The 23,396-nt window shown below is 40.6% G+C and overlaps 1 protein-coding gene, 1 non-coding gene and 1 pseudogene across 2 annotated transcripts; all 3 read right to left on the bottom strand.

The window, feature by feature from the left end:
• Positions 1-1,579: 1,579 nt before the first annotated feature.
• On the bottom strand, positions 1,580-3,993 carry LOC120102380 (small ubiquitin-related modifier 1-like; the record flags this gene model as incomplete). Its single annotated transcript, XM_039108801.2, has 1 exon — positions 1,580-3,993. A coding segment is annotated over one exon (300 nt), but the record flags the coding sequence as incomplete, so codon positions are not given.
• A 9,507-nt stretch (positions 3,994-13,500) lies between these two features.
• Positions 13,501-13,567, bottom strand: Trnaa-agc5 (transfer RNA alanine (anticodon AGC) 5). The gene has a single exon. It is a non-coding gene; the product is annotated as a tRNA-Ala (tRNA).
• A 6,886-nt stretch (positions 13,568-20,453) lies between these two features.
• Positions 20,454-21,979, bottom strand: LOC134486683 (alpha-ketoglutarate dehydrogenase component 4-like; annotated as a pseudogene).
• Positions 21,980-23,396: the final 1,417 nt, after the last annotated feature.

Below are 23,396 nucleotides of genomic sequence, written 5' to 3'. Positions count from 1 at the left end.
GTGTCTTAGGATTTCCATGGCTGTGAAGAGACATCATGACCAAGGCAACTCTTATACAAGACAACATTTAATTGGGGCTGGCTTGCAGTCTCAGAGTTCAGTCCATTATCATCAAGGCAGGAAGCATGGCACCATACAGGAAGGCATGGCATTGGAGAAAGAGTTGAGAGTTTTGTATCTTGTTCTGAAGGGAACCAGGAGACTGTCTCTTCCAGGCAGTTAGGAGGAGAATCTCAAAGTTCATCCCAAGTTGGAGAGATGGCACAGCAGTCAAGAACACTTGAAGCTCTTCCAGACATCCTAAGTTCAATTCCCAGTACCCAAGTGGCAGTTTATACCTGTCCGTAACTGCAGTTCCAAGACTTCTGACATCCTTACACATATGTGCATGCAGGCAAAACACAAATGAATTTAAAATACAAATAATTATTGGGGTTGGAGAGATGGCTCCATGGTTAGAGCACTGACAGCTCTTCCAGAGGTCCTGAGTTCAATTTCCAACAACCACATCTGTAATGGGATCAGATGCCTTCTTCTGGTGTATTTGAAGACAGCAACAGTGTACTTAGATAGATAGATAGATAGATAGATAGATAGATAGATAGATAGATGTCCATTCCCACAGTGTCACACTTCCTTCAACAAGGCCACACCTACCCCAACAAGGCCCATGCCTACTAACAAGGCCACATCCCCTAATAGTGCCATCCCTGGGCCAAACATATTCAAACCACCACACATGGTATCTAACAGCAAAGAATTTAATGAAACTGAATAGAGACTGGGCTATATAAATTAAGGTTATGAAAAGATCCCATTGTCTTTGAGAGAATGCATTTTCTCATTTCCGTTGGAATAATAAAATCTGATGTATTTTACTTTAAAAATATAACTCTTGAGCTTGAATGTTGATTTCTTTCTCTACACTTAGGAAAATGCTCATTATAATTTCATTGAATAGATTTTCTATGATTTTAGTTTAGTTTAATTCACTCTTCTAGAGATGTAAGATTTTTGTCTCTTAATTATGTCCCAGAGGTTTTGGAAAGTGTTACACACATACACCACATATGCATATATATAATTTTACTTTATGTGTATGGATGATTTTTCTGCATGTATGCCTGTTTATACATGTGTGCTTCATGCCTGCGGAGGCCAGAGGAGGATTTTGGATACCCCAGATCTAGAGTTACAAACAGTTATGAGCTTTTGCAGAGATATTGAGAGTTGAATATGGTTCCTCTGAAAAAGCCGCCAATGCTAACTGCTGAGCCATCTCTCCATTCTCACATGCATTAAAAACAAAAAAAGACAATCTATTCATTATTATCCTGACTTATTCTCTCTCTCTCTCTCTCTCTCTCTCTCTCTCTCTCTCCTTTTATTGGATATTTTCTTTATTTACATTTCAAATGTTATTCTCTTTGCTGGTTTCCCCTCTGAAAACCCCTTATCCCATCTCCCTCCCCCTGCTTCTATGAGGGTGCTCACACACCTACCCACCCACTCCCTCCCACCTCCCCACTCTGGCATTCACCTACACTGGGGAATTGAGCCTGGACAGGATCAAGGACCTCTCCTCCTATTGATGCCTGACAAGGCCATCCTCGGCTACATATGCATATGGCTAGAGCCATGGGCTGCTCTATGTGTACTCTATGGTTGGTGGTATAGTCCCTGGGAACTCTGGAGGGTCTGGTTGGTTGATATTGTTCTTTGTATGGGGTTGTGAACCCCTTAAGTTCCTTCAGTCCTTTCTCTAACTCCTCAACTGGGAACCCCATTCTCAGTCAAATGGTTGACTGCAAGCATCCACCTCTGTATTTGTCAGGCTCTGGCAGAGCCTCTCAGGAGACAGCTATATCAGGATTCTTCAGCAAGTACTTCTTGGTATCCACAATAGTATCTTGGTTTGGTGACTATATATGGGATAGATCCTCAGTGGTTCAGTGGGTGGATGGCCTTTCCTTCAGTCTCTGCTCCACACTTTGTCTCCGTATTTCCTCCTGTGAGTATTTTGTTCCCTTTCTAAGAAGGACTGAAGCATCCACACTTTGGTCTTCTTTCTTCCTGAGCTTCATGTGTTCTGTAAATTGTATCTTGGGTATTCCGAGCTTTGGGGCTAATATCCACTTACCAGTAAGTGCATACCATGTGTGTTCCTTTGTGATTGAATTACCTCATTCAGGATAAAATTTTCTAGTTTCATCCATTTGCCTAAGAATTTCATGAAGTCATTGTTTTTAATAGCTGAGTAGTACCCCATTGTGTAAATGTACTACATTTTCTGTATCCATTCCTCTGTTGAAGGACATCTGGGTTGTTTCCAGCTTCTGGCTATTATAAATAAGGCTGCTATGAACATAGTGGAGCACGTGTCCTTGTTATATGTTGGAGCATCTTTTGGGTATATGCCCATGAATGGAATAGCTGCATCCTCAGGTATCCCTGGGTTTAATTTTCTGAGAAACCACCTGACTAATTTCCAGAGTGGTTGTACCAGCTTGCAATCCCACCAACAATGGAGGAGTGTCCCTTCTTCGCCACATCCTCGCCAGCATCTGCTGTCACTTGAGTTTTTGATCTTAGCCATTCTCACTGGAAAGAGGTGGAATCTCAGGGTCATTTTGATTTGCATTTCCCTGATGACTAAGGATGTTGAACATTTCCTTAGGTGCTTAGCAACCATTCCATGTTCTTCAGTTGAGAATGCTTTGTTTTGCTCTGTACCCCATTTTTAATAGGGTTATTCGGTTCTCTGGAGTCTAACTTTCTGAGTTCTTTGAATAAATTGGATATTAGCTCTCTATTGGATGTAAGATTGGTAAAGATCTTTTCCTAATCTGTTGGTTGCCATTTTGTCCTATTGACAGTATGACAGTATCTTTTGCCTTACAGAAGCTTTGCAATATTTTTTTTACGATTTTTACATATTGTTTATTTTAATGAAGCTAGTACAGATGATATCCCTTGAAAACCCATGTCCCAGGCCAAAAAGTACAACAGAATCAAAAGGAGCATTTTCTGTTGCGTACACTTCTGTATGAGTAACTTTCTTATTAACTACTGATGAAGATTAGAACTTTCCTGTGATCTTCTGACAATACTGTCTTGCTCAAGGCACTTTCTTTTTCTCCAGGGAAGCCACCTTTGGAGTTAGCTGTTACTCTCACTGTATCTGTCACCTTGACTACAAACATGATGTTCTTCTTTTGGTCCAGACCCTCAGATTTTAAAAGTAGCTTCAAGCTGAGAAAAGGTCATTTTTCAGTTCGGTTCTCTGAAAAATCTCCATCTCCCACTGAAAATCATAGTCCAGGAGTAAAGCAACCACAGCCAGAACTACAGGACCATTGAAAGGCTACAGGGAAGTTCCCATTGGTCGACCTTTTTGTCATCACAACCCTGAAAATGCACAGTCCTGGAAAGGGTGGCCTCTCTGTGCACACATGAAATCTCTTAAAGGAAGAAGGGCAATGTTAAGGGAGCTGAGGTCTGATCACCAAAAATCAGCACAACAAAAACAACCAATAATGAATATTGACCACTAGGATTCAGATTACCAGATGTTCTAAGTGATGGAGTGCCATTATTCAATTTTCATTTTGAACACCACATTACAAAAGAACTATTTTTAAAAGTAAAAAAGGATTGAGGGAAAAGGAAATAATAAAAAATAAAAAGAATTATCTAAACCATCAAGTGACCCTCCCCCATTTGTTCCTGATAAACTTCAATCACGTCTTCTTCCTCCATTCCCAGTTCTTTCGGAGTATGATTATCAGCAATTCTCTGACCTTCAAAGAGAAACCTGAGTGAATTCATTGAAACTCCCTGTCTTTGACAGTGTGACTCTTTGAGTTTCTTGAGATGTGCTGTCATTTTCACTTTGAAATGTATCTCACTGCTATCCTGTCCAATAACTTTGAGTTTAATATATTCTCCTTCCTTCTTATCTCCTAAGTCCTCAGTTGAAGGTTTTGCTTCTGGTCAGACATGGTGATGGTGGATTCACCCGGGGGTCTCTGTACCACAGCGACCTCTGGCAGGCAGAACTGCACTCTGAGATTTACAAATACGTCTCTTCTCCACAGTACAACCGCTTTGCAATTTTATGAGTCCCATTTGTCAATTCTTGATCTTAGAGCATAAGCCATTGGTATTCTATTTAGGAACTTTTCACCTGTGCCTATGTGTGGGGGACTCTTTCCCATTTTCTCTTCTATTAGTTTGAGTGTATCTGGTTTTATGTAGAGGTCCTCGATTTACTTGTACTCGAGCTTTGTATAAGGCGGTAAGACTGGATCAATTTGCATTCTTCTACATGCTGAACCAGCACACATTTGTTGAAAATGTGGTCTTTTTTCCATTGGATGGTTTTGGCTCCTTTGTCAAAAATCAAGTGTCCATAGGGGTGTGGGCTCATTTCTGGGTCTTCAGTTCTATTCCATTGATCTGTCTGTCTTGTCTCTGTTTCAATACCATGTGGTTTTTATCACTATTGCTCTGTAATACAGCTTGAGGTCAGGGAGGATGAGAAGTCCTTTTATTGTTGAGAATATTTTTTGATATCCTGAGTTTTCTGTTATTCCAAATGAATTTGCAAAGAGCTCTTTTTTTTTAACTCTATAAGAATTGAGTTGGAATTTTGATGGGGATTGCTTTCGGCAAGATGGCCATTTTTACTATATTAATCCTGCCAATCCATGAGCATGAAGATCTTCCTATCTTCTGAGATCTTCTTCAACTTCTTTCTTCAGAGACTTCAAGTTCTTTTCATACAGATCTTTCACTTGCTTGATTAGGGTCACACCAAGGTATTTTATATTATTTTGACTACTGTGAAGGGTGTCATTTCCCTAATTTCTTTCTCAGCTTGTTTATCCTTTGAGTAGAGGAAGGCTACTGATTTGTTTGAGTTAATTTTATATCCAGTTACTTTGCTGAAGTATTTTTATCAGACTTAGGAGTTCTCTGGTGGAATTTTTGGGGTCACTTAAGTATATTATCATAACATCTGCAAATAGTGATATTTTGACTTCTTCCTTTCCAATTTGTATCCCTTTGACCTCCTTCTGTTGTCTAATTGCTCTGACTAGAACTTTGAGTACTATATTGAATAAGTAGAAAGAGAGTGGGCAGCCTTGTCTAGTCCCTGATTTTAGTGGGATTGCTTCAAGTTTCCATTTAGTTTGATGTTGACTATTGGTTTGCTGTATATTGCTTTTACTATGTTTAGGTATGGGCCTTGAATTCCTGATCTTTTGAAGACTTTAAACATGAAAGGGTGTTGAATTTTGTCAAATGCTTTCTCAGCATCTAATGAGATGATCACGTGGGGTTTTTTTCTTTTCTTTTTTAGTTTGTTTATATAGTAGGTTACATTGATGGATTTCCGTATATTAAACCATCCCTGCATCCCTGGGATGAAGCCTACTTGATCATGATGGATGATAGTTTTGATGTGTTCTTGGATTCAGTTTGTTAGAATTTTATTGAGTGTTTTTGCATCAATATTCATAAGGAAAATTGGTTTAAAGTTCCCTTTCTTTGTTGAGTCTTTGTGTGTTTTAGGTAGAAGGGTTATTGTGGCTTCATAGAACGAATTAGGTAGTGTTCCTTCTGTTCCTAGTTTGTGGAATAGTTTGAAGAGTATTGGTATTAGGGTTTTTTTGAAGGTCTAATAGAATTTCCACTAAATCCATCTGGTCCTTGTTGTTGTAAAAATATAAAAAGTTTTTTTTTGAAGTATTTACCCCATCTCCATTTTAAAATAATGTTTCCAACATACAAGGAATAGTTTTGCTCATTTAGCACAAAGCCTGGGCACTTCTATTTGTACTCACTCTACTTAGCTTGTTGATAGTAATTTTTCAATGAACCCATTTTGAGAAGGACTTGTATTCGAATTTTCTCATTTCCAGCGATCACAATCAGATGCCACTGTGAGACTCTGCCTGCCTTCTTTTCCGGGGATTTAAAGCTTAGTTTTCTTTTTCTTTTTTTTTTTTTTTATTAACTTGAGTATTTCTTATATACATTTCGAGTGTTATTCCCTTTCCCGGTATCCGGGCAAACATCCCCCTCCCCCCTCCCCTTCCTTATGGGTGTTCCCCTCCCAACCCTCCCCCCATTGCCGCCCTCCCCCCAACAGTATAGTTCACTGGGGGTTCAGTCTTAGCAGGACCCAGGGCTTCTCCTTCCACTGGTGCTCTTACTAGGATATTCATTGCTACCTATGAGGTCAGAGTCCAGGGTCAGTCCATGTATAGTCTTTAGGTAGTGGCTTAGTCCCTGGAAGCTCTGGTTGCTTAGCATTGTTGTACATATGGGGTCTCGAGCCCCTTCAAGCTCTTCCAGTTCTTTCTCTGATTCCTTCAACGGGGGACCTATTCTCAGTTCAGTGGTTTGCTGCTGGCATTCGCCTCTGTATTTGCTGTATTCTGGCTGTGTCTCTCAGGAGCGATCTACATCCGGCTCCTGTCGGTCTGCACTTCTTTGCTTCATCCATCTTGTCTAATTGGGTGGCTGTATATGTATGGGCCACATGTGGGGCAGGCTCTGAATGGGTGTTCCTTCAGTCTCTGTTTTAATCTTTGCCTCTCTCTTCCCTGCCAAGGGTATTCTTGTTCCCCTTTTAAAGAAGGAGTGAAGCATTCACATTTTGATCATCCGTCTTGAGTTTCATTTGTTCTAGGCATCTAGGGTAATTCAAGCATTTGGGCTAATAGCCACTTATCAATGAGTGCATACCATGTATGTCTTTCTGTGATTGGGTTAGCTCACTCAGGATGATATTTTCCAGTTCCAACCATTTGCCTACGAATTTCATAAACTCGTTGTTTTTGATAGCTGAGTAATATTCCATTGTGTAGATGTACCACATTTTCTGTATCCATTCCTCTGTTGAAGGGCATCTGGGTTCTTTCCAGCTTCTGGCTATTATAAATAAGGCTGCAATGAACATAGTGGAGCACGTGTCTTTTTTATATGTTGGGGCATCTTTTGGGTATATGCCCAAGAGAGGTATAGCTGGATCCTCAGGCAGTTCAATGTCCAATTTTCTGAGGAACCTCCAGACTGATTTCCAGAATGGTAGTACCAGTCTGCAATCCCACCAACAATGGAGGAGTGTTCCTCTTTCTCCACATCCTCGCCAGCATCTGTTGTCCCCTGAGTTTTTGATCATAGCCATTCTCACTGGTGTGAGGTGAAATCTCAGGGTTGTTTTGATTTGCATTTCCCTTATGACTAAAGATGTTGAACATTTCTTTAGGTGTTTCTCAGCCATTTGGCATTCCTCAGCTGTGAATTCTTTGTTTAGCTCTGAACCCCATTTTTAATAGGGTTATTTGTTTCCCTGCGGTCTAACTTCTTGAGTTCTTTGTATATTTTGGATATAAGCCCTCTATCTGTTGTAGGATTGGTAAAGATCTTTTCCCAATCTGTTGGTTGCCGTTTTGTCCTAACCACAGTGTCCTTTGCCTTACAGAAGCTTTGCAGTTTTATGAGATCCCATTTGTCGATTCTTGATCTTAGAGCGTAAGCCATTGGTGTTTTGTTTAGGAAATTTTTTCCAGTGCCCATGTGTTCCAGATGCTTCCCTAGTTTTTCTTCTATTAGTATGAGTGTGTCTGGTTTGATGTGGAGGTCCTTGATCCACTTGGACTTAAGCTTTGTACAGGGTGATAAGCATGGATCGATCTGCATTCTTCTACATGTTGCCCTCCAGTTGAACCAGCACCATTTGCTGAAAATGCTATCTTTTTTCCATTGAATGGGTTTGGCTCCTTTGTCAAAAATCAAGTGACCATAGGTGTGTGGGTTCATTTCTGGGTCTTCAATTCTATTCCATTGGTCTATCTGTCTGTCTCTGTACCAATACCATGCAGTTTTTATCACTATTGCTCTGTAATACTGCTTGAGTTCAGGGATAGTGATTCCCCCTGAAGTCCTTTTATTGTTGAGGATAGCTTTAGCTATCCTGGGTTTTTTGTTATTCCAGATGAATTTGCAAATTGTTCTGTCTAACTCTTTGAAGAATTGGATTGGTATTTTGATGGGGATTGCATTGAATCTGTAGATTGCTTTTGGTAAAATGGCCATTTTTACTATATTAATCCTGCCAATCCATGAGCATGGGAGATCTTTCCATCTTCTGAGGTCTTCTTCAATTTCCTTCTTCAGTGTCTTGAAGTTCTTATTGTACAGATCTTTTACTTGCTTGGTTAAAGTCACACCGAGGTACTTTATATTATTTGGGTCTATTATGAAGGGTGTCGTTTCCCTAATTTCTTTCTCGGCTTGTTTCTCTTTTGTATAGAGGAAGGCAACTGATTTATTTGAGTTAATTTTATACCCAGCCACTTTGCTGAAGTTGTCTATCAGCTTTAGTAGTTCTCTGGTGAAACGTTTGGGATCACTTAAATATACTATCATATCATCTGCAAATAGTGATATTTTGACTTCTTCTTTTCCAATCTGTATCCCCTTGACCTCCTTTTGTTGTTTGATTGCTCTGGCTAGAACTTCAAGAACTATATTGAATAAGTAGGGAGAGAGTGGGCAGCCTTGTCTAGTCCCTGATTTTAGTGGGATTGCTTCAAGTTTCTCTCCATTTAGTTTAATGTTAGCAACTGGTTTGCTGTATATGGCTTTTACTATGTTTAGGTATGGGCCTTGAATTCCTATTCTTTCCAGGACTTTTATCATGAAGGGGTGTTGAATTTTGTCAAATGCTTTCTCAGCGTCTAATGAAATGATCATGTGGTTTTGTTCTTTCAGTTTGTTTATATAATGGATCACGTTGATGGTTTTCCGTATATTAAACCATTCCTGCATGCCTGGGATGAAGCCAACTTGGTCATGGTGGATGATTGTTTTGATGTGCTCTTGGATTCGGTTTGCCAGAATTTTGTTGAGTATTTTTGCGTCGATATTCATAAGGGAAATTGGTCTGAAGTTCTCTTTCTTTGTTGTGTCTTTGTGTGGTTTAGGTATAAGAGTAATTGTGGCTTCATAGAAGGTATTCGGTAGTGATCCATCTGTTTCAATTTTGTGGAATAGTTTGGATAATATTGGTATTAGGTCTTCTATGAAGGTTTGATAGAATTCTGCACTAAACCCGTCTGGACCTGGGCTCTTTTTGGTTGGGAGACCTTTAATGACTGCTTCTATTTCCTTAGGAGTTATGGGGTTGTTTAACTGGTTTATCTGTTCCTGATTTAACTTCGATACCTGGTATCTGTCTAGGAAATTGTCCATTTCCTGAAGATTTTCAAGTTTTGTTGAATATAGGTTTTTATAGTAAGATCTGATGATTTTTTTAATTTCCTCTGAATCTGTTGTTATGTCTCCCTTTTCATTTCTGATTTTGTTAATTTGGACACACTCTCTGTGTCCTCTCGTTAGTCTGGCTAAGGGTTTATCTATCTTGTTGATTTTCTCAAAGAACCAACTTTTGGTTCTGTTGATTCTTTCTATGGTCCTTTTTGTTTCTACTTGGTTGATTTCAGCTCTGAGTTTGATTATTTCCTGCCTTCTACTCCTCCTGGGTGTATTTGCTTCTTTTTGTTCTAGAGCTTTTAGGTGTGCTGTCAAGCTGCTGACATATGCTCTTTCCTGTTTCTTTCTGCAGGCACTCAGCGCTATGAGTTTTCCTCTTAGCACAGCTTTCATTGTGTCCCATAAGTTTGAGTATGTTGTATCTTCATTTTCATTAAATTCTAAAAAGTTTTTAATTTCTTTCTTTATTTCTTCCTTGACCAGGTTATCATTGAGTAGAGCATTGTTCAATTTCCAAGTATATGTGGGCATTCTTCCTTGATTGTTATTGAAGACCAGTTTTAGGCCGTGGTGGTCCGATAGTACGCATGGGATTATTTCTATCTTTCTGTACCTGTTGAGGCCCGTTTTTTGACCAATTATATGGTCAATTTTGGAGAAAGTACCATGAGGAGCTGAGAAGAAGGTATATCCTTTTGCTTTAGGATAGAATGTTCTATAAATATCCGTTAAGTCCATTTGGCTCATGACTTCTCTTAGTCTGTCTACGTCTCTGTTTAATTTCTGTTTCCATGATCTGTCCATTGATGAGAGTGGGGTGTTGAAATCTCCCACTATTATTGTGTGAGGTGCAATGTGTGTTTTGAGCTTTAGTAAGGTTTCTTTTACATATGTAGGTGCCCTTGTATTTGGGGCATAGATATTTAGGATTGAGAGTTCATCTTGGTGGATTTTTCCTTTGATGAATATGAAGTGTCCTTCCTTATCTTTTTTGATGACTTTTAGTTGAAAATTGATTTTATTTCATATTAGAATGGCTACTCCAGCTTGCTTCTTCTGACCATTTGCTTGGAAAATTGTTTTCCAGCCTTTCACTCTGGGGTAATGTCTGTCTTTGTCTCTGAGGTGTGTTTCCTGTAGGCAGCAGAATGCAGGGTCCTCGTTGCGTATCCAGTTTGTTAATCTATGTCTTTTTATTGGGGAGTTAAGGCCATTGATGTTGAGAGATATTAAGGAATAGTGATTATTGCTTCCCATTATATTCATATTTGGATGTGAGGTTATGTTTGTGTGCTTTCATTCTCTTTGTTTCGTTGCCAAGACGATTAGTTTCTTGCTTCTTCTAGGGTATAGCTTGCCTCCTTATGTTGGGCTTTACCATTTATTATCCTTTGTAGTGCTGGATTTGTAGAAAGATATTGTGTAAATTTGGTTTTGTCATGGAATATCTTGGTTTCTCCATCTATGTTAATTGAGAGTTTTGCAGGGTACAGTAACCTGGGCTGGCATTTGTGTTCTCTTAGGGTCTGTATGACATCAGTCCAGGATCTTCTGGCCTTCATAGTTTCTGGCGAAAAGTCTGGTGTGATTCTGATAGGTCTGCCTTTATATGTTACTTGACCTTTTTCTCTTACTGCTTTTAATATTCTTTCTTTATTTTGTGCGTTTGGTGTTTTGACTATTATGTGACGGGAGGTGTTTCTTTTCTGGTCCAATCTATTTGGAGTTCTGTAGGCTTCTTGTATGCCTATGGGTATCTCTTTTTTTAGGTTAGGGAAGTTTTCTTCTATGATTTTGTTGAAGATATTTACTGGTCCTTTGAGCTGGGAGTCTTCACTCTCTTCTATACCTATTATCCTTAGGTTTGATCTTCTCATTGAGTCCTGGATTTCCTGTATGTTTTGGACCAGTAGCTTTTTCTGCTTTACATTATCTTTGACAGTTGAGTCAATGATTTCTATGGAATCTTCTGCTCCTGAGATTCTCTCTTCCATCTCTTGTATTCTGTTGGTGATGCTTGTATCTACGGCTCCTTGTCTCTTCCTTTGGTTTTCTATATCCAGGGTTGTTTCCATGTGTTCTTTCTTGATTGCTTCTATTTCCATTTTTAATTCCTTCAACTGTTTGATTGTGTTTTCCTGGAATTCTTTCAGGGATTTTTGCGATTCCTCTCTGTAGGCTTCTACCTGTTCTCTAAGGGAGTTCTTCACGTCTTTCTTGAAGTCCTCCAGCATCATGATCAAATAGGATTTTGAAACTAGATCTTGCTTTTCTGGTGTGTTTGGACATTCCATGTTTGTTTTGGTGGGAGAATTGGGCTCCGATGATGCCATGTAGTCTTGGTTTCTGTTGCTTGGGTTCCTGCGCTTGCCTCTCGCCATCAGATTATCTCTAGTGTTACTTTGTTCTGCTATTTCTGACAGTGGCTAGACTGTCCTATAAGCCTGTGTGTCAGGAGTGCTGTAGACCTGTTTTCCTCTCTTTCAGTCAGTTATGGGGACAGAGTGTTCTGCTTTCGGGTGTGTAGTTTTTCCTCTCTACGGGTCTTCAGCTGTTCCTGTGGGCCTGTGTCTTGAGTTCACCAGGCGGGGTGCTGCCCAAGGGCTCTCTGCGGTGCAGCAACCAGGAAGACCTGTGCCGCTCCTTCCGGGAGCTTCAGTGCACCAGGGTTCCAGATGGCCTTTGGTGTTTTCCTCTGGCGTCCGAGATGTATGTACAGAGAGCAGTCTCTTCTGGTTTCCCAGGCTTGTCTGCCTCTCTGAAGGTTCAGCTCTCCCTCCCACGGATTTGGGTGCAGAGAACTGTTTATCCGGTCTGTTTCCCTCAGGTTCCGGCGGTGTCTCAGGCCATAAAAAGTTTTAAAAAAGAGTATGGTTGTCTTTTATCCCCACTAGGTCGGGCACTGTAGTGCCCCAAGATATCTGCTAGATATCTTGGCAGAAACACATCCCAATTCCGTGGCGGCCCAGTGTCTCCTGCCACCGCACACTTTCCTACACTCAAACCTTCACATAAAAGAACACACAAAAACAATAACCTTTGACGCAATTGATAAGATATAATAGCCCACCTGAACATACAAAGCCCAGTACCATCCATCCCTTAAGAGCATTAATAACAACTTGTAAATACACAGAGCAGAATCTTAACGTCACGTGCCATGGCTTCTCACCCTCTCCCTCCTGTCTCTTCTCCTTTTCATTCCAGTCTCCTCCTCTTCCTTCAAACTTCTCTCCCACCCATCCTTCCTTCTCCTCCAATGACAGGCCTCCTTCTATCCTGTACCTGCCCTATTTTACCAACTGGGTCAAAGGTTATTGTGTTATGTGTTCTTTTATGTGACGGTTTGAGTGTAGGAAAGTGTGCAATGGCAAGAGACACTGGGCTGCCTCGGAGTTGGGATGTGTTTCTGCCAGGATATCTAGCAGATATCTTGGGGCATCTCAGTGCCAGACCTAGTACAGATATAAGACAACCTACTTTTTTTTTAATTTTTATATTTTTACAACAACAGGTCCTGGACATTTTTTGGTTGGGAGACTTTTATGACTGCTTTATCTTTAGGGGTTATGATACTGTTTAGATGGTTTATCTGATCCTCATTTAACTTTGGTACTTGGTATCTGTCTAGAAAATTGTTCATTTCAACCAGATTTTCCAGTTTTGTTGCATATAGGATTTTGTAGTAGGATCTGATGACTTTTTGGATTTCCTCAGTTTCTGTTGTTGTATTTCCCTTTTCATTCCTGATTTTGTTAATTTGGATATTGTCTCTATGCCTTCTGGTTAGTCTGGCTAAGGGTTTGTCTATCTTGTTGATTTTTTCAAAGAACCAGCTCCTGGTTTTGTTGATTCTTTGTTTAGTTCTTTTTGTTTCTACTTGGTTGATTTTAGCCCTGAGTTTATTTCCTGTCATCTACTTCTCTTGGGTGTATTTGCTTCTTTTTATTCTAAAGCTTTTAGGTGTTCTGTCAAGCTGCTAGTGTATTCTCTCTCCACTTTCTATTTGGAGTCACTCGAAGTTATACATCTTCCTCTTAGCACTGCTTTCATTGTGTCCCATAAGTTTTGGTATATTGTACCTTCATTTCATTAAGTTCTAAAAAGTCTTTAATTACTTTATTTATTTCTTCCTTGAAGTAATTGGGTAAAGCATTGTTCAGCTTTCATGTGTATATGGAATTTCTGTTGTTTTTTTTTTTCTTTTCTTTTTTTTGAAGCTGGGGATCGAACCCAGGACCTTGTGCTTGCTAGGCAAACGCTCTACCGCTGAGCTAAATCCACAACCCCGGAATTTCTGTTGTTTTTGTTGTTATTGAAGACCAGCCTTAGTTCATGGTGATCTGATAGGATGCATGGGATTATTTCAATCTCCTTTTATCTATTGAAGCTTGTTTTGTGACCGATTATATAATCAATTTTGGAGAAGGTACCATGAGGTGCTGAGAAGAAGGTATATATATATACATACATACATACATACATACATACATATATATATATATATATATATATATATATATATATATATATATATGGATGAAATGTTCTATAGATAGCTGCTAAATCCATTTGGTTCATACCTTCTGTTAGTTTCACTGTGTCTCTGTTTAGTTTCTGTTTCCATGATCTGTCCATTGATAAGAGTGTGTTGAAATCTCCTACTATTATTGTATATGGTGCAATGTATGCTTTGAGTTTTACTAAAGTTTTTTTTAAAGATTTATTCATTTATTATATATAAGTACACTGTAGCTGTCTTCAGATACACCAGGAGAGGGCATCGGATCTCTTCACAGATGGTTGTGAGCCACCATGTGGTTGCTGGGAATTGAACTCAGGACCTCTGGAAGAGTAGTTGGGTGCTCTTAACCGCTGAGCCATCTCTCCAGCCCTAGTAAAGTTTTTTTTATGAATGTGGGTACCCTTGCATTTGGAGCACAGATGGCCAGAATTGAGAGTTCATCTTTGTAGATTTTTTTTCTTTGATGAGTATAAAGTGTCTTTCCTTATCTTTTTTGATAACTTTTGGTTGAAAGTCAATCTTATTTGATATTAGAATGACTACTCCAGCTTGTTTCTTGGGAGCATTTGCTTGGAACTTTTTTCTAGCCTTTTACTCTGAGGTAGTGTCTGTCTTTGTCACTGAGGTGCATTTCCTGTATGCAACAGAATGCTGGGTCCTGTTTATATCCAGTCAATTAGTTTATATCTTTTTATTGGGGGAATTGAGTCCATTGATGTTAAGAGATATTAAGGAAAAGTGATTGTTGCTTCCTGTTATTTTTGTTGTTAAGAGTGTATGTTTGTATGGCTATCTTATTTTGTGTTTGTTGAAAGAAGATTACTTTCTTGCTTTTTCTAGGGTGTAGTTTCCCTCCTTGTGTTGGAGTTTTCCATCTATTATCCTTTGTAGGGCTGGATTTGTGGAAAGATATTGTGTAAATTTGGTTTTGTCATGGAATATCTTGGTTTTTCCATCTATGTTAATTGAGAACTTTGCTGAATATTGTAACCTGGGCTGGCGTTTTTGTTCTCTTAGGGTCTGTATGACATCTGCCCAGGATCTTCTGTCTTTCATAGTTTCTGGTTAGAAGTCTGGTATAATTCTGATAGGTCTGCCTTTATATGTTATTTGACCTTTTTCTCTTACTGCTTGTAATATTCTTTGTTTTGTGGATTTGGTGGTTTGATTATTATGTGACAGAAGGAGTTTCTTTTCTTGTTCAGTCTATTTGGAGTTCTCTAGGCTTCTTGTATATTCATGGACATCTCTTTCTTTAGATTAGGGAAGGTTTTTTTTCCATAATTTTGTTGAAGATATTTACTGGCCCTTTAAGTTGGGAATCTTTGCTTTTTTCTATACCTACTGTCCTTAGGTTGGGCCTTTTCATTGTGTCCTGGATTTCCTGGATGTTTTGGGTTAGGAGCTTTTTGCATTTTGCATTTTCATTGACTGTTTTGTCAATGTTTTCTTTGATATCTTCTGCCCCTGAGAGTCTCTCTTCTATCTCTTGAATTCTGTTGGTGATTCTTGAGTCTATGACTCCTGATCTCTTTCCTAGGTTTTCTATCTCTGGGGTTGTCTCTCTTTGCGATTTCTTTATTGTTTCTATTTCCATTTTTCGATCCTGGATGGTTTTGTTCAATTTCTTTACCTGTTTGGTTCTGTTTTCCTGTAATTCTTTAAGGGATTTTTGTGTTTCCTCTTTAAGGGCTTCTACTTGTTTACCTGTGTTCTCCTGTATTTCTTTAAAGGAGTTATTTATGTCCTTAAAGTCCTCTATCAGCATCATAAGATGTGATTTTAAATCCAAATCTTGCTTTTCTGGTGTGATGGGGTATCCAGGACTTGCTATAGTGGGTACCTGGGTTCTGGTGATGCCAAGTAGTCTTGGTTTCTGTTGTTTATGTTCTTGTACTTTCCTCTTGCCATCTGGCTATCTCTAGTGCTACCTGCCCTTGCTTTCTCTGACTAGAGCCTGTCCCTCCTGTGATCCTGGTTGTGTCAGACCTCTTCAGAGTGCAGTTGTCTCTGGGATCCTGTGCTTCTGGGATCCTGTGATCCTGAGATCCTGGGTATGTCATAGCTCCTGGTAGTAAAGGTGCCTCTGGGATCCTGAAATCTGGGTGGGACCACGTTCCTGAGATCCTGTTGTGTCAGAGCTCCGGGGGGTCAAGCTTTCTCAGGATGTTGAGCCCTAGGTTTACTCCAGGCACAGGTGCAAGCTGGAAGGAACCCATGCTTCTGGTTGGGCAGGGGTTTGTGTCCCTGGTTCTTGTGGGGGTCCCAGTTATGCTAGGTGTTGGGAAAAATGTGACCTCAACTGTGTTCTTAAGTGTGTAAGAGCTCCAGTGCTCTTGGTTGTGTATGATCTCCTGGGAGTTGAACTTCCTCTGTGATTCTGGGGGTTTCAGAGCACCGGGGAGTCAGGCTCCCTCTGGGTGTTGTAAGAGTGAATGCAGAACCAGCACCCCAGGTCTGTTCTGGTGCAAGTTCAAACTGGAAGGAACCCATGCCGTTGGCTGAGTGGGGGTTCCTGCATCTCTGGATCCTGGGAGATCCAGTTACTTTGGGTGTTAGAGTAGATGTTGTGGCCTCTCCTGTGATCCTGGGCATTTCAGAGCACCTGGGAGTTAGGCTCCCTCTGGGTGTTGTAGGAGTGGGTGTAGAGCCAGCACCCCAGGTTTGCTCTGGTGAAGGTTCAAACTGGCCAGGTGGGGTTTCCTGCCTCCCTGTATCCCAGGGGTCCCAGTTACTCTTGGTGTTGGGGCAGTTGTTGTGGCCTTTCCTGTGATCCTGGGCATGTTAGAGCACCTGGGATTCTTCCTCTGGGTGTTGTGGGACTGGGGTGGAGCCCTCTCTTTTTCTTTTGAAACAAGGTTTCTCTGTGTAGCTCTAGCTGTCCTTGAACTTGCTTTGTAGGCCAGAGATCTGCCTGCCTCTATCTCCAGAGTGCTCAGATTAAAGATGTGCACCACCACGCCCAGCATCCTGACTCTTTTCGACCATTATGCTATATGAAGGGATCTTCTAATCTACTGTTTTATTCCAGAAATCCCAAGTGCTCAACACCACTAAGGATGAATTGGAAATGTATAATAATACATCTAAATAACAATTACAAATTGAACATATGCAACAGTTATACCTAAGGTGATATACACTATATGTTAGTGTTCTGTCAATATAACAAAGATAGCACAATGCCTGAGATAGTTTATGTGTAAAAATAAATTTTTCATTTTTGCTGATGGTTTCAGAGCTTCCTGTCCAAAACTGTCTTGTCTGGGAAGTCCTATTCTTTGAGTATCTGGTGGCCTGCTGGAATAGAAATGACAGAGAGCATGTGGTAAAGCAAACTGCTTAAACTCATCTCATGGCAGAAACCAGAGGAAAGCTAGGGCCCTACATCTTCAAGAGCACATGCCACAGTGACCTAAGAACCTCCCAGTCAGACCTACTTCTAAAAAGTGTCTCAGCCTCTCAATAAAGCCACCTTTAAACATGGACTCTTGGCAAACTTAATGGTTCATAATGCTTTTCAACTTGACAGGATCTAGAGCCATCGTAGGAACAAATCTTTCACCTTATCTGTGAGTGAGTTTGTAATTGGGTGAATGGAGGTGGGAAGGCCCATGCTATATACAAGTGACATCATTCCATGAGCTGGGGAAATCGGAACACATAAAAACTAGAAAGCATGCCTAACACCCCTCCCCCTCCCGTCCCATCTCTGGTCTGCAGATACAATGTGACCAGTTGCTGCAACTTGCAGAGACCATGACTTCTTTGTGGTGATGGACTATACCCTGGAAGGTCCAGCCTCCTTCTTTCAGTTGCTTTAGTTATAGTGACAAGAAAAGTAAGTAATATAGACTGACTTACCCATAGCATAAGACAATATACTATTATGATAACACAGAGTTGATGTATTTCTTCTTCTATAAATGTATTTTTGACAATAAAAGTCCCAGTAGAAAAGGCCTTCCAAATAAATATGATAAAATTCTGAAGCCAGATTCTGTTGTTCTCTCTCTCTCTCTCTCTCTCTCTCACACACACACACACACACACACACACTCTCTCTCTCTATCTCTATCTCTGTCTGTCTGTCTGTCTCTGTCTGTCTCTCACAAACACACTCTCTCTGTGTCTGTCTCTCTGTCTCTGTCTCTCTGTGTCTCCGTCTCTGTCTCTCTCTCCCTGTTTTTGTTTTTGTTTTTTGAGACAGAATTTCTCTGTAGCCCTGGCTGTCCTGGAACTCATTCTGTAGACCAGACTGGCCCCATACTCACAAATATCCTTCTGTCTCTGACTCCCTGGTGTTTCTAATAAAGGTGTGCACCTCCACCATGCTCCCCATCTCTTCAGCTGAATCCGGAATTCTGATACCCAGAACAAAAGCATGTAAACCAACTCCTTTACAGAATATCTCTTGACATTGCTCAGTATTTCATTCAAAAGTAAAATTGATAGATAAGACTGTACAAACTTTTCTACATTCTGAAATACTTAAACCATGTCAGACATCCCTGTCTCTTAGACCATTTGATTTCTTTAATAGTGGAACTGTAGGAAACTTCTACCTTTTTCATTTGTCACCTGAGACACTCTATCATTGAATAGAACTTATATACATCAGGGTTCTCTAGAGGAACAAAATTGACAGAATGGTGTGTGTGTGTGTGTGTGTGTGTGTGTGTGTGTGTGTGCATATTCATGTGAATACATGTGAATATACACCCGTGTACACATATATACCTACAAATCTATATAGATGTATAGATACACATATATGTACATACATAAAGAATGGCTTACAGGTCATGGTCCAATTAGTCCAACAATAGTTGTCCACCAATGGAAGGTCTAAGAATCCATAGTTGTTCAATCCATGAAGCTAGATGTCTTGGCTAGTCTTCAGTATATGGAAGAATCCTGAAGATGTAGTCTTTAATCCTAGTGAAGGAATGGACTTGCCAGTGAGAATGAGGGCAAGCAGACCAAGAGAGCTTCTTCTTTGATGTCATTTAAGTAGGCTGCCAGCAGAAGGTGTGGCCCAGATTAAAGATAGATCTTCCCCCTCAAAAGATCAAAATTAAAAGTGGGTCTTCCCAGTTCAGATGAATTTTAAAAACCAACAAAACAAACCAAAACAAACAAAAGAAAACCTTTCTCACAGGTGTGCCTAGCTGCTTGGGTTTTAGTTAAATCCACAAGTTGACAACCAAGAACAGCATCACAGAGCTGCCGTGCTCCATGCTCCATGAGTACAGGATGGAAGGGTTTATTTAGATAAAGGAACTGGGGACCTTGTCTAGTATGAGCCAAGCTTGCTCGCAGCACTACAAAAACGTAAACCAAGAAACTCTGGAATATGTTCTAGGGGGAAAAAAATTCAACTTCATGTTTTGTAAACCCTCATATAAGATTACGAGGAAGATTATTTGTAGTCAGCAAGTGTTTACTTGAGAATTTACTTGGTGTATATCAAAACATTAATTGGATGCAATAGCTTTCCCTTGTGCACAAATCAATCAAAGCCTCCAGGGAGACTCTCGAGGGCTCTGGGTTTAGTAAACAGCACTATCGTGAGCATGCCTGCCCTGCCTGCCAGATGTATGTGGCGGGGGACTTAGAAGAAATACCAAGGGGGTTCTCTTGGATTGTGGAAACAACTTCCCCAGAGTTTGCTTAACAAGGCTCTGAAGAGACCCTTATGTCATGCATAACCAGTCTTATGCATGGGCGTACACACACACACACACACACACACACACACACACACACACACACACGTACATTGTGTGTGTGTGTACAAGTGTGTGCACAGTGTGTCAATATTAATTGAAAGTTTCCAGGTGCCAAGTACTATACAATTCTTGGGAGACAGAATTAGCCAAACACAGTCTACCTGGGCTCCAAACATCTCCCAGGGGAGAGCGTTGTGTCACATTCTGGGTCTTCAAAGACCCTCAGGTGTGAATTAAATTTAGCGTCCATTGTTTTACTATGCATCACTGCTTACATGGCTGTGTTTCAGAAGAAAATTACACACAATAAGACCTTGAAACAACCCCTCATAGTTCTGAAGTAACTCTTTTCCCGTTAAAGGAAAACACATCTGGATTCATTCCACGGAGGGCTCATTAATTCCGGCACCTTGTTTCTTCCACCCCACACGGTTACTATTTTCCTTTCCCTCTGGGGAGCAGAGTCCCAGTCTAAAATTGCTGATAATGAGGATAATAAGCTCAGAGACGTCCTGGGGGGGAACAGATGGAAAACAGTTTCCTGGCCTCTCTCTGTTGGCTGACAGAGAGGGAGAGGTGGGGTTTCTGAAGACTTCCGGTCTAAACTCCAGGAGGTCTTTCTGCCCACTGCTCCCTCTTATATTTAGTAGTACGGCACCATCCCTGGACCAGCAACAAAGGTTCCGCCTGAGAATTTGACTCATGCAATATCCAAATTCTTAGAACAATGGATCACAGACCCTGGGACAGGGACATAGGAAAAAAAATTTTTTTTACCAGTATGCTATATTCCTACTACTAATAAATTAACTGAGAGAAAGGCTGCATTCTCCCCACACTCTAGTCTAGAATATCTGTGGTGATTTGAGTATGCTTGGCCCAGGGAGTGGCACTTTTAGGAAGTGTGGCCTTATTGGAGTAGGTGTAGCCTTGCTGAAGGAAGTGTGTCACTGTAGGAGTGGGCAATGACACCTTCCTCCTAGATGCTTGGAAGCCAGTCTTCTCCTGTTTGCCTTTGGAACAAGATGTAGCTCCTCCAGCACCACACCTGCTTGGATGCTGCCATGCGATGGCATGACGATAATAGACTGATACATAACATAGGAGATACAAGCGGCCACCAGGAACGTCTACACTTACAGAATATTCACTCAGGTCGTAAATAATGAACAGCAGCCACAATGATCACTCTGGATCTCTATGCTAGAAAAATTCCATTTCTTCCTGAGACAAGGTTTACTTTTGTATGTCTGAAGTATGCAATGTTTTTTATTATTTCTGCAGTGTCTGATGGCTCCTGATACATCAGCAAATCTGGGCACAGACTTCCTTTAGAACGCTGTGCAATTACAGAGGTATGGAAAGGTAGCACAGCAGATCCCAAAGCTTCTGAGGCACTGTTATCTCTTCTGTTAGGGAACCTTATTAACGGATCATGTGGCTTCACTAACTGCACAACCTGCTGGCAGAAGCCATCTTGCTGCCCATCCTGACCCCTGTGGCCATAGCTTGAGTCCTTATCTTCATGTTTTATATGTAGCATGTCTGTCTTCCATGATCACCTTTAAGATTTCCTGTTTAGGCCTCAATGTTTTAACAGTTTGAGTATGTGTTTAGGTATATTTTATTTTGATATATATCTCTTTGAAAATCTCTGTGATTCATGAACTAAATTTCCTGGTGGGCTTGTGGGAGCTGTTTATCTCTTCTGCTGTATTAATATTTCCTCCTCCTCCTCTTTTCCCAACCCTTCTTCCTCCTCCTCTTTCTTGAGCTGAGGTTGAACCCATGGCCTCATGCCCGCCTGTGTTTTTATTTTCTAGAATTTCCATAACTTCCATCATTCATTTGAAATTCCCTACCTGTTCATGCACACAACCCATATTTTTCATTAGCTCCTTTAACATACAATTTCTGTATATCTTTGAGCCTTCCTTTAGTAGCGCTAATATCTAGATTGTCTTTGATTCTTATACTGTCGACTGCCTTGTATTTTCACAAAGGAAAAAGTTGCTGTTTTCTTCTTTTGGTATACATTATTACATTTTTGGGTATTTTTTTTTAATTTTTTAATTTTGTTTTTTGGTTTGTTTGTTTTGTTTTTTGTTAGAGTGGTATGGAGATCAACCTATAGCTGTGTACTTGTGGGGTAAGCTGTCTATCGCTGAGGTACATGTACATCCTTGATGTCCCCCTCCCATTTGAAAATTGTATTTGAGGGCAGGTGAAAAGGCTCAGACAGCAAGACAGCTGGTCACCAAGCCTGATGACCTACATTCAAATATTTCAAGAGAACTGACTCTTGAAAGTTGTCCTTTGACTTTTAAAAAAAAAGATTTATTTATTTTATGTATATGAGTAAACTATAGCTGTCTTCAGACACACCAGAAGAGGGCATCAGATCCTATTACAGATGTTTGTGAGCCACCATGTGGTTGCTGGGATTTGAACTCAGGACCTCTGGAAGAGCAGTCAGTGCTCTTAACCGCTGAGCCATCTCTCCAGCCCTATAAAACAATATTTCTGACTTTAATCTTTCTTTTAATGTTTGAGATAGAGTCTTACTATGAATCCCAAGCTGAACTTGAACTTGAAATCCTTCCTCCTTAGCCTTCTGAATGCTGGGATAATATGTTTGGGAATGATTCTTGGCCTAAGAAGTAATTTTAAAATTATTGTTATCAAAAGGGATTTTATTTTGCATTTACTTATTGTATGTGTGTGTGTTTGTGTGTGTGTATGCACACGCATGCACATATGCAAAGGTGCACATATGGAGGCCAGAGGACAAGCTTTGGGAGTCATTCTTCTTCCTCCACAATGTGGGTTCAGGGACTAAACTCAGGTCATCAGGCTTGATGGCAAGCCCCCTTATCTGCTGAGCCATCTCCCCGGCCCAAGGAGCATTATTTTTTGACAATTACATAATACATAAATGACAGTTTATTCAACCAAGCCTGTATTATTAGGCACTGTGTAGACCGAATGTCATATTTTCCAGGCATCTCACTCCAACTTGCCTCCTCTGGGTAATGGTCTCTGCTTTCTTTGGGTGTCTAGCTAGGTTGCCAGTCCTGGTGCCCTATCAGCCTGGCCTGGGAGAGAGCAGGAGGCACAGGCCCTGCTCAGCATAGCACCTTGGCTGCCAGGACTCACCTCTCACAGTGATGGTTGTGAGCTGCTATGTGAATGCTGGGATTCAATGACTGATTCAAAGTGGAGCAAGCGGGTGGAGGAGCAAAGCTTTCCTCAGTTGGAGTCACAGAACTGGAAGAGCGTGCACGGAAGACCCAGCGGCTCTTAAGGCAAGCTTAAGTGTGTGACACAGGAGTCTGACTTGAGAGTGGGGACTCTGGAGAGATGAGCCCCGACAACTTAAGCCCAGATCATAAACAGTTTGCCATTTTTCTGGTTCTTCCCATTCTTTCTTCATGTCCAAAGTGCCAGTTTCCAGAAGCTCCTTTTGTTTAGATTGCTTTGCTATGGCTCAGTCATTGGACCAGAAAAGTACCCTCACTGATTTGTATAGCCCATACAACCTGTATTATAAAGAAAGAACACAGAAGAAATGAAGTGGCTGCTTCTTCTCCTGCCTCCCCCTGTAAGATGTGTTCTCAGATTAGGAGATGAGGAGGCAAAGAACACGCACATCTTAAAGACTTTTGCTGCACAAGGCCAAACTGTTCACAGCAGGCCATACGATGTATTCTTTTCTCCTGTCCTATATATGCTCCTATTTTCGCACATTCACAGCAATACTAAGTAGCATTAAAACTTTAAAAACTCCAAATTAGAGGTTGTGAATGGAGCTTAGTTGACAGTGTGCTTGCCCAACACCCACAGACTCCTGG

Source organism: Rattus norvegicus, chromosome 4, assembly GCF_036323735.1.
Source record: "Rattus norvegicus strain BN/NHsdMcwi chromosome 4, GRCr8, whole genome shotgun sequence".
NCBI lineage: Eukaryota > Metazoa > Chordata > Mammalia > Rodentia > Muridae > Rattus > Rattus norvegicus.
The sequence above is the reverse complement of the archived record's forward strand: the minus strand, read 5'-3'. Positions and strand labels throughout refer to the sequence as shown.